Below are 15,047 nucleotides of genomic sequence, written 5' to 3' on the forward strand. Positions count from 1 at the left end.
CGCCCCACCCCTCCACGCAAGGGCACGCTTCCGCCCCACCCCTCCACGCACGGGCACGCTTCCGCCCCCACCCCTCCACGCACGGGCACGCTTCAGCCCCACTCCTCCACGCACGGGCACGCTTCAAGCCCCACTCCTCCACGCACGGGGCACACGGGCGCCCCACCCCTCCACGCACGGGCACACCTCCCCCCCACACGGGCACACCTCCACCACACCAGACCGCACGGGCACACCACCCACACCACACGGGCACACCTCCACCCACACCACACCGCACGGGCACACCTCCACCCACACCACACCGCACGGGCACACCTCCACCCACACACCGCACGGGCACACCCACACCTCCACCCACACCACACCGCACGGGCACACCTCCACCCAAACCACACCGCACGGGCACACCTCCACCCACACCGCCCCCCCCCTACCCACACCGGCATGCTTAAGCCACACACAGCCCCCCAAAGCCAACCCAATCCTCCCGCCCTCCTCCTCCGCCCCCTCCTCCTCCTCCTCCTCCGCCCCCCCCCCTCTCCCCTCCCCCCCCTCTCCCCCTCTCCTCCCCCTCTCCTCCCCCCCTCCCCCTCTCCTCCCCCTCTCCTCCCCCCCCTCCCCCTCTCCTCCCCCCCCACTCCCCCCTCCTCCTCCCTCCCCTCCTCCTCCCTCCCCCCCTCCTCCTCCCTCCCCCCCTCCTCCTCCCTCCCCTCCTCCTCCTCCCTCCCCTCCTCCTCCCTCCCTCCCCCCCCTCCTCCTCCCTCCCCTCCTCCTCCCTCCCTCCTCCTCCTCCCCCCTCCCTCCTCCTCCCTCCTCCTCCCTCCTCCTCCCCCTCCCCTCCTCCTCCTCCTCCCCCCTCCTCCTCCTCCTCTCCCCCCTCCTCCTCCTCCTTTCCCCCCTCCTCCTCCTCCTTTCCCCCCTCCTCCTCCTCCTCTCCCCCCTCCTCCTCCTCCCCCCTCCCCCTCCCTCCTCCCTCCCTCCCTACCATTCACAAGCACACTTCTGCAAGACCCTTAAGCCACACCACACAAATGAGACCCCCATTCACAAGCACACTTCTGCAAGACCCCCATTCACAATCAACGCTTTCGCCACCTCACCCTCCCCCTCACCATCACCACCCCCCCCCCCCCCATAAGCACGCTTACCCCTCCCCTCAACAAGGGCAATTGGCCCCCTCCCCTCCCTCTCCGTTCACGATTCCGATTCCCTCCTCTTTCATTTCTGCTTCTCTCCATACTACCTAATTCAGGATTTCTCACTTTACTCAATAACTTTAATACTTCTGTTCCATCTCTCAAAGTCCTGTTCTGTCATTCATATTCTACTTCATTCAAGCACAAAGTCTAAAATGATTCTCTTTTTTTACTCAACGACCCATGAAAAAGGAAATAGGGTTCCTCACCTTCCAACAAGCGGGTTATTATACTGTCGATATTTAGCTTGTCCACTTCTGCCATCACTACGCGAACCCAGCACAGAATCCAAGAAACCTCCCTGCAGCCTCTTCTTCCTATAAACAACAAAAGTTGGTTGTACAAAAAAAAAAAGCACAACTTCAAACAAACGTTCTGTATCGAATTCCTCTACAATGCTTTGTTGAGATCGGCAAATTTAAATCGACAAAGGCAGGAAGATCACCCACAAAATGGCGAAGAACTCAGCAGTCCTAGTGACGTAAAAGGTCCTTATTAATAGTGATTCGCCTTTTCCTCTTCCTTTACAAAATGCCTTTTTTCCTGTGTTTCAAAAGCTTCATTCGAATGTTTCAAACCTTAAATTATCCTTCACTTAGAAATAATATTCGTTCATGTAAGGACTAAACCATAAATTGATATAAAAATATTAATCATGGCCTATACACCGCTTCAAATCTTGACAGCTTGGGTGTGTTCACTGGTCAGTTACGAAACAGCTTGCCAAAACAGTCGTTCGTTATCAACGGTTTCGAATGAAGTCTTGCTCGAGTGTTTAAACCACTTGGCGAGCGCCCTCCAAGAAACTAGAACTTTATACAACAACAATATCGTTGCAGCATCCACAAGTACCTTGTGAATGCACTGAAAATCCAACATGAACTCAAGAACGAGTTCGGTCAAATCGCCATTTATTATCCAAACGCTCGATTGGATCGCTCGGCGTGGTAAAGCCATTTATCATCATTGCTTATGTATGCTTAGATTTTTAAACAGTCGTTAATGCTCTTTATAACACTAAATGAAGAAATTTGGAGGAATATCGACACCTGTGAAGGAAGGTTTACTTACAGAACTGAGCGAAGATCTACTGTACTCTATGTAGCCCACAAATGTTGGGTTAATAACATGGCCCTTTCTGCCGCTACGGTGGCATTTTTCGTGGCGAACTTTTGAAACTCGCTCTTGCTATTTAATACGAAACTGAAAGGGAGGAAGCCCGGTGTCATGTATGAAGCTGCAAATATTCACCGTTGTATCCCTACACCCTGACCGCATTGTATCCCTACGCCCCAGCTCGGATGGCGCTGCATTTAATCGGGCCTGTATCGGCAGAGTCAATAAACGTGCTACAATCAATCGTAGTTTGTCGAGATACTTTACATGGCGATGAGGATAAACATCTAGACCATGGCTTCTTTCGGCCATATCGATGAATTCGGCCCTCACGAGGGGGATTTTGACACGTATTCTGAGCGGTTGTCTTTTTTTTTTTTTTACTTCGAGGCGAACGGCATCGCGACCGAAGCCCGGATGAAGGCCGTCTTCCTGTACGCTTGCGGGGGTGAGACGTTCACACTCGTTAAAAACCTGATTCGGCCTCGGAAAATCCAGGAGCTCACGTATGCAGAGGTCAAGACCGCTTTGAAGGAACATTGTAATCCATCTCCTTCAGTCATCCTGTGTCGGTTTAATTTTTACATGTGCAGACAGCAGCAAGGTCAGTCGATCGCAGACTTCATTGCACACCTCAAAAAACTGTCACATCTGTGTGAGTTTGGGGACACGCTTGATGACATGCTCCGTGATTTGCTGGTGGTTGGCATGTCCGATGACCGCACTCGTAGACGCCTGCTTGCTGAGAGAAGACTGACGTTCCAAAATGCCAGAGACACCGCCATTTCCATGGAAAGTGCTGAACGCAACGCTACAAGCATCGGTGCCACTCGCTCATCTGGTACCAGCCCTGCTGTGAATCGGTTGGATCATGTTCAGCCAAAACGTTGGAACAAGGCTCCTCGTCAGAAGCCAGTGCAGTCTCAAACCCACAACAAATGTTTTCGGTGCAACGGAAAGCACCCTCCGGAGACGTGTCGGTTCAAAGATTCAACCAGTCGGGTGCTTTTCTCTCACGCATTGAGCGTCGCGGTGCACCAGTGGATACAGAGTCCGAGGTGATCCCTTTGGGTGGCGGTGTACCAGTGGATACAACAACAACACACAACATGCATTTTAAAGGCCATTTTCCCTGCGAGAGCGGGGGTTAGCCTTGCGGTCCCCATGACAATCTTCTCCATTTTGCCCTATTTTCTGCATCTCTCCTTGTTAACCCCCTTGCCCGCATTTCTTTTTCCACCATCTTTAGCCAAGTCTTTCTCGGTCTTCCCCGTCCTCTACTTCCTTCGACATTCATTTCCATCACTCTTCTCAACCAGTCACTTTCATCCTTCCTCAACACATGACCAAACCATCTCAACCTGTCCCTCTTCACAGCATCAATCACAGGCTCTATTCCCATCATCTTTCGCAATTCATCATTTGTCTTCCTCTCTCTCAACGATACTCCGCACATCCGTCGAACCATTCGCATTTCCACCCTTTCCAACCTTCGTTGCTGCTCTACGTTCATTACCCATGTCTCGCTCCCATAAATCATAACACTTCTCACACATGCAGCATACACCTTTCCCTTCAGCTTCAACGACACTCCCCTCATCATCAGCACGCCACTCAATTCCCGAAACTTCTTCCATGCACATCTCACTCGAGCAACCGTTGCCGAGTCTGATCCACCTTCTCCATTCAGCATGTCTCCGAGGTAGCAAAATGTTTTCACACCTTCCAGCTTCACGCCGTCTCCAAGATCCAACTCAACATTTCCTCCATCTGCAGCTCCCTCTGTGCACACCTTACATTTGAATGTAGCTGCCACACTGGTTAATGACCCTCTCAGACCACTACATTTTTGATGAACCCACTCAGCGCACATTGTACACTGAATGGAGTTCACTCCGACACCCTTCCTACACACAGCACAGGGCCACTTCCCAGTTCTTTCCACCTCACCACATGCTTTACCACTTGCCATCACCTTCGTCTTTCCGATATTCACCTTCAGACCTTTTGTCTCCATACATTCCTTCCACGTGTTCATCTTTTCCTTCAGTCCATCCATACTTTCCGCAATCAACACCAGATCATCTGCATACAACAACTCCCACGGTAAACCCTCCTTTACGTTCTGAGCCAGCACCTCCATCACAGCTACAAATAGTAGTGGACTTCGTACCGACCCCTGATGCACTCCCACCTTCACCTCAAACTCACCACTGTTCCCGTCCTTCGTCCTTACAGCTGTGCGCGCTCTTTTGTACATTGCCATCACTACTCTGATCAACCATTCCTCCACTCCTAACTTCCTCAATGCCCATGTCAATACTTTGCGTGGAACCCGATCGAATGCTTTCTCCAGATCAACAAACCCAAGAAACAACTTCTTCCTCTTCTCCATGTACTTCTCCTGCAACTGCCTCACAATGAAAAGTGCGTCTGTCGTTCCTCTTCCTGGCATAAATCCAAACTGCATTTTCGTCGATCTTCACTTTCTTCCTTATCCTCCTCTCCAACACCCTTTCCAATACCTTCATTCCATGCTCCAATAACTTTATCGCTCGGTACGAGCCACACTCCAGAGGGTCACCTTTCCCCTTGTATAGAGGGACGAGGGTACTCAGTTCCCAATCCACTGGAATGCGGCCTTCTTTCACCACCAGATTACAGATCTCTGTCATTCTCTTCACACCCCAACTTCCTGCTGCCTTCAACATATCTCCCACAACTCCCGTCGGCCCTCCCGCTTTTCTACCCTTCATTGCTTTTATCGCTTCCTCAACTTCCTTCTCAGTTATCTTCTCTGCCGGTCCTAAAACTGGGTTACTCTCTATATTGCCATCCCATTCATTCTCTGTATTCAACAGCATTTCCATATATCTTTTCCATCTTCCTTTAATTCCATCTGGGTCGACAACGATTTGTCCCACTTCATCCTTCAAGCAGCTCACCCCCATCACATCACACCTCTCTTTCGCTATCTGCTTTGCAATCCTGAATACTGCTTTCTGACCCTCTTCCGAATCCAAGCGTTCTCCAAACATTTTCCTACATGCCTCCTGCGCCTTTGCTACCTCTTTCTTTGCAGCCTTCCTGGCTGCCTTATAACTTTCATGCTCTGCTGTTTCTGCTCCCGTACCCTTCGCCTTCTGCCACTCCTTGAACTTCTTCCTCTTCTCGTCAATCCTCTTTCCAACTTCATCATCCCACCACCATGTTTCCGAGTGCCTCGGTGGTCCTTTTGTCCATCCACATACCTCACCAACGGCTCCCAACAGACAAGCTTTCATTGACATCCAACCACTTTCAAGCTCAACACATCATCCTCGACCCTACTCAGCCTCTCTTTTAATGCCTCCCTTACTGTCACCTCTTTCAACCTCCACACCTTCATTCTCGGTTGGTACTTCACCCGCCGAGCTCTCCTCGCACCTTTAACCCTTACGTCGCAGACAACCAAGTGGTGCTGTGAAACAGCCTCCTCCCCCGGGATCACCTTTGTGTCTCGGAGGTGCCCCCTATCTCGCCTACGCACCATCAGGTAGTCAACGGTTGTCGTCGACCCACCTGACGTGTATGTAACAAGCTTATTATCCTCTTTCTGGAACTGAGTATTACAAATCAACAAATCAGCTCCATCAGCAAACTCCAAAATCCTTTCACCTTCTCCATTTCTCACACCATATCCGTAACCCCCATGAACTCCGTCAAAACCATCCATACTCCTTCCCACATGTCCATTTAGGTCTCCTCCTACCACAACAACTTCCTCATCTTTCACGTTTTCCATCAGCTTCTCTATCGCACACCAGAACTTGTCCTTCTCTTCATCGCTCCGACCAACCTGCGGAGCATATCCCGAGATGACGTTCACCAAGAGCTTTCCAATCATCATTTTTACCATCATCAACCTATCACTCACTCTAGTCACACTCACCACACTGTCTACAAACTCCTCAGAAAACAGGACACCAACACCATTCACGCCCTCCAAGCACCCTTGCCACACAAACTTGTATTTCTGTCCCTGCCTACCCTTCACCATTCTCACACCACTTCCCTTCCATCTCGTCTCTTGCACACAACATATGTCCACTCTTCTTCTGACCAATACTTCCACCACTTCTCCTGATCTCCCTGTCATTGTCCCTACATTCCATGTCCCAAACCTCAGAAACCGATCTCCACTTCGGGCTGTACCCTGCCCACATGTATTTGTAATTGTCATGGTTCTCTTTTTGAGGCAATGTTTTTTTTTATGGCCGGATGCCCTTCCTGACGCCAACCCTCTTAGTCGCCTCCTACGACACGCAGGGATACGGCGTACCTATTCTTATCCAGGGTACACACTGGGAAACGTTTAAAACATGGAAATCCTGGGGGGGGGGGGGGGGGGAGGGGGGTACCAGTGGATACAACGGTGAATATTTGCAGCTTCATACATGAGCTTCATTCAGCTTCAAGGAACTGGATCATCTTGAAAATCTGGGCATCATCGAGCAAATCCAGTATGCCGAATGGGCGGCGCCCATCGTTCCGGTCATAAAATCGGACCAGTCCATCCGCATATGTGGAGATTATAAAATGACCGTGAACAAGTGTTCTTCATTGGATAAATATCCAATCCCGAGGATCGAAGACCTCTATGCTCGTCTCACGGGAGGCAAGACTTTTACGAAACTCGATCTCAAATCCGCCTATCTACAGCTCCGCTTGGACGAGAATTCGAAACAGTATCTTACCATCAACACACATCGTGGGTTGTACAGGTACCACCGACTCAGTTTTGGAGTGAAATCTGCACCTGGAATTTATCAGCGTGTCATGGACAGTTTGTTTGCCGCCGAACGCAACGTCGTTTGTTACCAGGATGATATTCTGGTTACTGATCGTACGGACGCGGAACATCTACAAAACCTAGATAGAGTTCTGAAGAAAATTTCGGACTCCGGCCTACATTTGCGTCGAGACAAGTGCAAGTTTATGGCGCCATCAGTCACGTACCTGGGCCATACGATTGATGCCGAGGGTCTACCCCCGACAGATGAGAAAGTCCGAGCTATCAAGAATGCTCCTGCTCCACGAGACGTGACCGAATTGAAGTCATACCTCGGTTTGCTTCAGTTCTATGGTCGTTACATCCCGAATGTGACCGACGTTTTGGGCCCCCTTTATCGGCTTTTGAGGAAAGGAGGCTCCTGGAGCTGGGGATCCACTGAACAATCAGCATTCCAGACCTCCAAGGATCTGCTCAAATCGTCCAATGTTCTCGTTCATTTTGATCCAGAGAAGGATCTTGTGCTGACATGCGATGCCTGTCGGTATGGAGTGGGGAGTGTATTATCACATGTGATGCCTGATGGTACGGAAAGACCTGTTGCATTTGCATCCAGAACGTTGTCCCCGGCAGAGAAGAACTATTCCCAACTTGACAAGGAAGGATTGGGAATCGTTTTCGGCGTCAGCAAATTTCGCCAGTACCTTCTTGGCCATCATTTCACGATTCGCACTGATCACAAGCTGCTGATCAGTCTGTTTGGTCCAACTAAGGCGACATCTGACACACTACCGCCCAGGATCATCTGCTGGTCCCTGTTTCTCGCTGCTTATGACTACACCTTATGTTATAAGCCCGGTTCGTCTATCACAAATGCAGATGCCATGAGTCGGTTACCCCTTCCAGAATCCGTTGATGATTCACCTACACCAGGATCCATTATCGCACTGATGGATCATCTTGAAGATTGTGCTGTCGATTCCGGCCAGATCCGCACTCATACTCGACGAGACCCCGTTCTGTCCAGAACTGTCCAGGCTGTGCAGCTTGGATGGCATTTGCTACCTGAGGGTGACCCAGCTTTTGCAGCTTTCAAAGCACGTAAAAACGAACTCGGCGTGGAAAATGGTTGCCTACTCTGGGGATGTCGTGTCGTTATCCCGGAAAATCTGCGTTCCAGGGTCATGGATGAAATCCATGACTTTCACCCCGGGATTGTGAAGATGAAGTCACTCGCTAGAAACTATGTGTGGTGGCCGAATCTTGATGCTGATATCGAACATCATGTTCGACATTGTTACCCCTGCCAGAGCACCCGGAATACACCTGCAAAAGCGCCACTGCATCCCTGGGAATGGCCCAGCGAACCGTGGCATCGCCTACATCTCGATTATGCCGGACCTATTAACGGCAGCATGATTCTAATAATTACGGACGCACACACAAAATGGATTGATGCCTATGTGACACGTGGTACTATGTCAGCCATCGTCATCGAAAGACTCAGACGCTGTTTCGCCACTCATGGTCTGCCCAGGATGATCGTGAGTGATAACGGTACGTGTTTTTCCAGTCCCGAGTTTGCTGAGTTCACACGTCGGAATGGCATCAAACATAAGTTTGTCAGCCCACATCACCAGGCTTCAAATGGCTTGGCCGAACGATCCGTGGGAATCATAAAATCCGGATTGCAGAAACTTCAGGAGGGAACCCTGGAAACAAAGCTTTCTCGTCTCCTGTTCAAATACCGCATCACGCCACAATCAACAACCGGGGCAGCTCCGTCTGAGTTATTGATGAAACGACCCTTGAGATCGACACTTGACAATCTCAAACCAGATATATCATCAAACGTTTATCAGAGCCAGCTTAATCAAAAGTTTGTGCACGATAAGACGTCCAACAGTCGCTGTATCAACGTGGGAGATCCAGTGTTTGCCCGAAATTTTGGTGCAGGTGCGACGTGGCTACCGGGGTATATCATCGAGAAGCCAGGTCCACTGTCCTGCGTGATTCGCCTGCAGGACGGCCGCGAAATTCGTCGACATCAGGACCACATAACCTACCGTCACTGTGAGGCGATAGAGCCTGCAGCATCGTCAGTCAGAACAACAGTTCGGCCCCCCACTGCCGGAGATTGTTGTGGCCGCTCCAGCCGGCTCGGATGCCCCGAAAACCTCTGAGAACGCTACACCCTTCGTGGAGACCAAAGGAATCACCTCGGACTCTGTATCCGTATCCACTGGTACACCGCCACCCAAAGGGATCACCTCGGACTCTGTATCCATTGGTACACCAGTTCTATTGACTCGTTGACACATGTTCTATTTTCACGTTGACACATGTTCTATTTTCACGTTGACACATGTTCTATTTTCACTTATTTTCATTATTTTCATAATCGTTTGCACACATATTTTCACATGTTTTGGAAATGTTGCATTTGAAATGTCAATTCTGGAAATCTAGCACGTATTGCTCTTGGTAATTTTGGGCTTAAAGGGGAGGATGTCATGTATGAAGCTGCAAATATTCACCGTTGTATCCCTACACCGTGACCGCATTGTATCCCTACGCCCCAGCTCTGATGGCGCTGCAGTTAATCGGGCCTGTATCGGCAGAGTCAATAAACGTGTGCTACAATCAATCGTAGTTTGTTCAGATACCTTACACCCGGATTGTGCTCCTTTAGCTAGCGCTTGCCAAGCCAGCCGTTCCTCAACGGTTTTGAATGGAGTGCTTGCTCGAATGCTTAAACCACTTGACAATCTCTTCACAAGAACCTTGGTGAATGAACACACATCCAATGTTCTTGAGAACCGACCATAGATCGACTGTAATCTACATACCCCAAAGAGGAATGACCCTTTTTCCGTAGTGAGCGGGTGTACATCACAAATACTAAAATACCCAATTTGGTGACTGTCTGTTTGACAATTTTTGAACGCGATACATTCGGTCGTTACTTATCCAATCCAAACTTCACAGGAGGATTAAGGATCACACATTCAAAGTTGTAGCTTATTAATTTGCCCCCCTCCCCAAGTGGGGTTTCGCCGCCAATGGGGTTGCGTGTTGAGGTGTATTTTCGTGTTACGATAGCTTTATCATGGCGTTTTTCCAAGGACGCTTCTAATAACAAAAGCATAATATTAATGTTATTACAAAACAAAATTAAGACTAATAATATTCCGTCACCCTCAGGGATGTGTTCTCATTGAACAAACGTCGTGTTAACGTATATAAATAGCTTATGCCGTTTTTGTGGGAGTACCCTACCAGGAGTAAAAATATAAACCACAAACATGTATGATTACCTTTTTAAACAGTCGCTACTGCTGTTTAACCCGAAACTGAAACAAATTTGTAGAAATCTGGACATCAGTGAGGCAAATTTTACCTCCAGAACTGAGTGTATATCTACTATAATCTATATACTCCACAAGTGTTAATAACATGGCCCTTCCTGCTGTTAACGTGGTGTCTTTAGTGGCGTTTTTCCGAGGCCGCTTCCAAAAACAAAAGTAAAAACAATCCTTATTTACCTCTTGGCCCCGTGACAGCCAAACCGCTCCTTACGCTGTCGTCCTGCCAGAGGGGTCTCCACAAACCAGGCTCTGTCGCCTCAGGCTTCCATACAGCCGCACGGGTCACCGTGAGTCTCTCACCCCAGTGCGCCCAAACAGACCCCCACTACCGACGGGCTCCCAATTTCCAGACACCACTGTCTGCCAGGGGTAATTACCACAGAGGGGGCCACAGTCACCGCTCCTCCAGAGCTTGATCTGTACCTGCGGACACACACACCTTCCCCACCCACAAAATCCACAAAAACATTTCCTCCCCCGCTGCCATTCAATTCCCAACCACATATGTCCAGAGAAGATATCACAAAAAGATGTTTCCAAAGGTTGCTGCCATGGCCTGCTTCCATGTGAAATCCCCATTCACACTGCAAAGTTCCAAACACATCTCAATAATTACCACTCGTTCACAGTTCATTTCCATTCTCCACGACCAGATAAAAACACCATCACCTCTCAATTTGTTACCAATGTTCGTCTTTCATTAATCATCCACTGTCTAAACTCCGCCCTTGCCCCTCCCCTCCAAATCCCCCCCTTTGCCCCATCACTCCTAAACTCCCCCCTTACCCCTCCCCTCCTAAACTCCCCCCCAACCCCTCCCCTTCAAATCTCCGCCCATACCATTCCTCTCCAATTCTCCATCCTCCCCCTCAAAGCTGCCTCCTCCCCACTTCATCTCCCTTCTATCTCATACCTCCACCTCCCCCAACCTTCTACTTTCCTCTGCCCCCCCCCCCCCTCAAACAACCCCTCACTGTGCCTCATCTCATCACCATCAAACCTTTCGTCCTCCTCATCCTTCCCTTTCTTGTAACTCTTCTGTAATCTCTGACACACTATCAACTGCTCTCCCTACCTCCCCCTCTCATCCTTCATCTTACCCTACCCCTCCCCTCCCCTGTCCTGCACCCGATGCTCCCCCTCTCTTCATTGACGGTATGGACCTCAAACATCCGGAGCCTTCGCTCAAACCTGACTGATCTCTCCATACAGGTTGCTTCTGACAATCCAGACTTGATCTGCTTAACAGAAACTTTCCTCCTTCAAGATGTCTCTGATTCCTTAATATCTCTTCCTGGTTACTCACTCCTCCAGTATGATAGACCTGAGCCTCGTCCTGGTGGTGGGGTTGCAATCTTTATCAAAAACTCTCTTCCTCACTCTCCTTGCACTTCCCTCTATCCACCTCACCCCCAGGAGTACCTCTGGCTACGGCTTCCTCTCCGCTCCCACCTTTTGTTCATATGTGTTCTGTACCGTCCTCCAAACAGTGATGACTCCATTTACATTTCGCTGTCTGACAACATGGACCAACTTCTATCAACTCATCCCAACTCTCTCTTCCTCATATGTGGCGACTTCAACTGACATCATGCCAGCTGGCTGGGTGTGGGTTCCTCTCTCACCAGTCATGGCACCTCAGCAAAGGACTTCTGTGACTCACTGGGATTGACACAATCTGTCAATTTCCCAACTCGCATCTCAGTCAATAGAGTAACTTCTCTTCTAGACTTGGTTATGACAAACTTCCCTGCAAATGTCTGCTGCTCTTCTTCTGCTCCAATCGGTTCTTCTGATCATGTGCTTGTTAAAGTGGACATCTCTCTGGCCATTCTCAGAGAGCCTACTCAGCGTCGATGAGTCTGGCATTTCACTCAGACCGACTGGCACGGTCTGCAAGCAGCCATCAATCATCTGGACTGGTCTCCCATCTCTACTGCCTCTGACATCCATTCTTCCTGGGAATTCTTCCAAAGCAAACTGCTCTCTCTCATGCAAAGATTTATCCCATCTCGTCTTCAGTTGTCTTACCCTTCCTCCCGTCCATGGTACACTGAATCTTGTGGTGAGGCAGTTGCCCTGAAACAACTTGCCTTTGCCTCTTGGAAGGCTAATCCAACTGAAGGCAATCTCAGTTCCTTCCACCAAGCTCGGAACAAGAGTGTGTCCACCCTCAGGAGTGCCAGGAAGCACTATCTCTCCACACTCAAGAATGAACTCTCAAACCTGTCTCCTTCCTCCAAATCCTGGTGGCGTCTGGTCAAATCCGTTTATGGTGTTTGTTCCCCCTCCATCGCCTCCCTTACCTCAAAAGGCTGCACAGTTGACACCACACGTGACAAAGCTGAATGCCTCAACTCTGTGATTGCCTCAAAATCTTGTGTCCCAAACGCATCTCTCTGTTCCCACCTTGCCCAGTCGAACCCAACTGCTCCTGGACTCTGTGTCCTTCTCTCCTGACAAGATGGAGAAGTTTTTGTCAAACCTCGACTCTGATTCTGCAACTGGACCAGACGGCATCAGCCCACCGGTCCTAAAATCCTGCTCTGCCGCTCTATCTCACCCTCTCTCTGTTCTTTTCACCCTCTCTATTGCTCAAGGTCATCTACCAACATCTTGGAAATCAGCAAACATTACCGCTTTACACAAAAAAGGTGCTAAAACAGATCCTTGCAACTACAGACCAATCAGCCTGCTCCCAATTATCAGCAAAGTCATGGAATCCATCATTGCTTCAGATATCAAATCCTTCCTCTTCTCCAATGGCTTGATCTCCGATCATCAATTTGGATTCAGACCAGGTCATTCCACTCTGGACATGCTGCTTCTGCTGTCTCAACAATGGATGGAGGTCCTCAACGCCAAACAGGAAATCAGAGCTGTCTCCCTTGACATATCACGTGCCTTCGATGCAGTCTGGCACCCAGCTCTGCTCACCAAACTCTCCTCCTATGGTATCCATGGAAATCTCCACGCATGGCTTGCGGACTTCCTCTCTGGTCGCAGTCAACGTGTGGCCCTAAATGGATTTCTCTCATCTCCCCTTCCTGTTCAGGTTGGAGTTCCCCAAGGCAGTGTTCTGGGCCCTGTGCTTTTTCTGGTCTTTATCAATGATCTCTCCGACTCTCTGGAAAATCATCTCTATCTCTTTGCTGATGACTCCACTCTCTGCTGCTCCATTCCTCTTCCCTCAGATCGGCAGTCTGCAGCCTCCTCACTCTCTGAAGACCTGGACAAAATCACTGACTGGTCAAACAAGTGGAACATGTCTTTCAATCCTGACAAATCTCACACTCTTACTATGTCTCTCCGAAAAGACCGGCTGGACAACCAAAGTCCTTCCTTGGCACACCTGAGCTCCTCACCACATACAAGGCTTTCATCCATAGCTCAATTCAATACTGCTCTCCACTCTGGGCTGGTGCTCCTGCCTCACACCTAGCTCGGCTTCACGCTGTTGAAACCAAAGCTTTCAGAATCATTGGAATCTCCCGCGATGAAGCAATCTCCAAGGGCCTTTCACTCACTCACCGCAGGCAGGTAGGTGGTCTTTCTGTCTTCTACCGACTCCTCTCCCACCTTGCTCCCCCAGCTCTCTCTGTGCTCTGTCCCCCAAATATTCCTACAGGTCGCACAAGATCTGCCAGCAACCCTCTTATTGTTAAACTGCCGAAATCTAGGCTCTCTGCTCACCTTCACTCTTTCATTCCTCTTTTCTCCCGCCTCTGGAACAAACTCCCACACTCTCTTCAATCCCACTCCTCCCTCCAGGTCTTTAAAACAGCTGTTCACCACCATCTCTTATCTTCCCCCATCCAAAACCTTGATCTTTTCTACCCCTGCTAATTCACCCCAGATCCACTTTTTCTGAAATTCCAACTTCTTTCCTGGAAGTCCTTGCAGTGTCCATATGTTTTATACCTCGCCCACCCCTCCCCCCTCTTCCCAAGCCTCCCCCCCCCCCAAAGCCCTCTCCCTCCCACAGTTCTCTCGATGTCCCTGCTCTCAATTGTTGTTTGTGTCCTTCCCCCTCTCTCCCCATCTTGTCTACCGCTCTCCTTATTATATGTTTTATGTGTCGGTTTGTCCTTCTGTGTGATTAATGTTAGCTCTTTCACGAGCCTCGATCTTGTATACAAAAAAATACAAAAAAACCTCGATACACAAACAAACGCCACCCACAAGACTCTTTGTTGAACACATTCCATCCCCTCACCGGCCATGCCATCACTCTCACCCACCCCGATACCTAATTCTCATGTCCCAATTTATAATGAGCAAGTCCTGAAGCCTGGGACAGTACACCTCAAAGCACTTACCTCACCTCTGGTGTGCAGGTATTTGCAGGTTGGTCGGGTCCAAGAGTGTCATCTACCCTACAGAATCCGAAAATTTATCTCAAAGGGCCAATTTGTATACTAGTCTGAGTGGAGGGTCCCTCATTTAGGAATTTTAGTTTTTACCTCACCTTTCATTGTCATTTGCATTTCTTTTCATTAAATCATTATTTGTTGAATTTGACTTATCTTGTCCTGGTTCGTTTCTGTGTCTATGGGGATCGGATAACCACTGCGTGTGTGTCCGATCAGATAA

General features: G+C 49.5%; 1 protein-coding gene across 2 annotated transcripts in view; it reads right to left on the reverse strand.

Annotated features, from left to right (window-relative positions):
- Positions 1-10,763, reverse strand: part of PPP1CC (protein phosphatase 1 catalytic subunit gamma) — a 44,771-nt gene extending 34,008 nt beyond the window's left edge. The window contains exons 1-2 of one of the 2 annotated variants that reach the window (XM_068135454.2): positions 10,632-10,763; positions 1,409-1,516 (exon numbers count right to left, since the gene is read on the reverse strand). In XM_068135454.2, coding sequence (XP_067991555.1) covers positions 1,409-1,463 — 55 coding nt within the window. In that variant the 5' untranslated portion in view covers positions 1,464-1,516; positions 10,632-10,763. Of the gene's footprint in view, positions 1-1,408; positions 1,517-1,648; positions 1,716-10,631 lie in introns of those variants that run through there. The other variant, XM_068135453.2, reaches the window with a different exon arrangement.
- Positions 10,764-15,047: the final 4,284 nt, after the last annotated feature.

This window comes from Myxine glutinosa, chromosome 14 (assembly GCF_964187855.1).
Source record: "Myxine glutinosa chromosome 14, kmMyxGlut1.1, whole genome shotgun sequence".
Lineage (NCBI taxonomy): Eukaryota > Metazoa > Chordata > Myxini > Myxiniformes > Myxinidae > Myxine > Myxine glutinosa.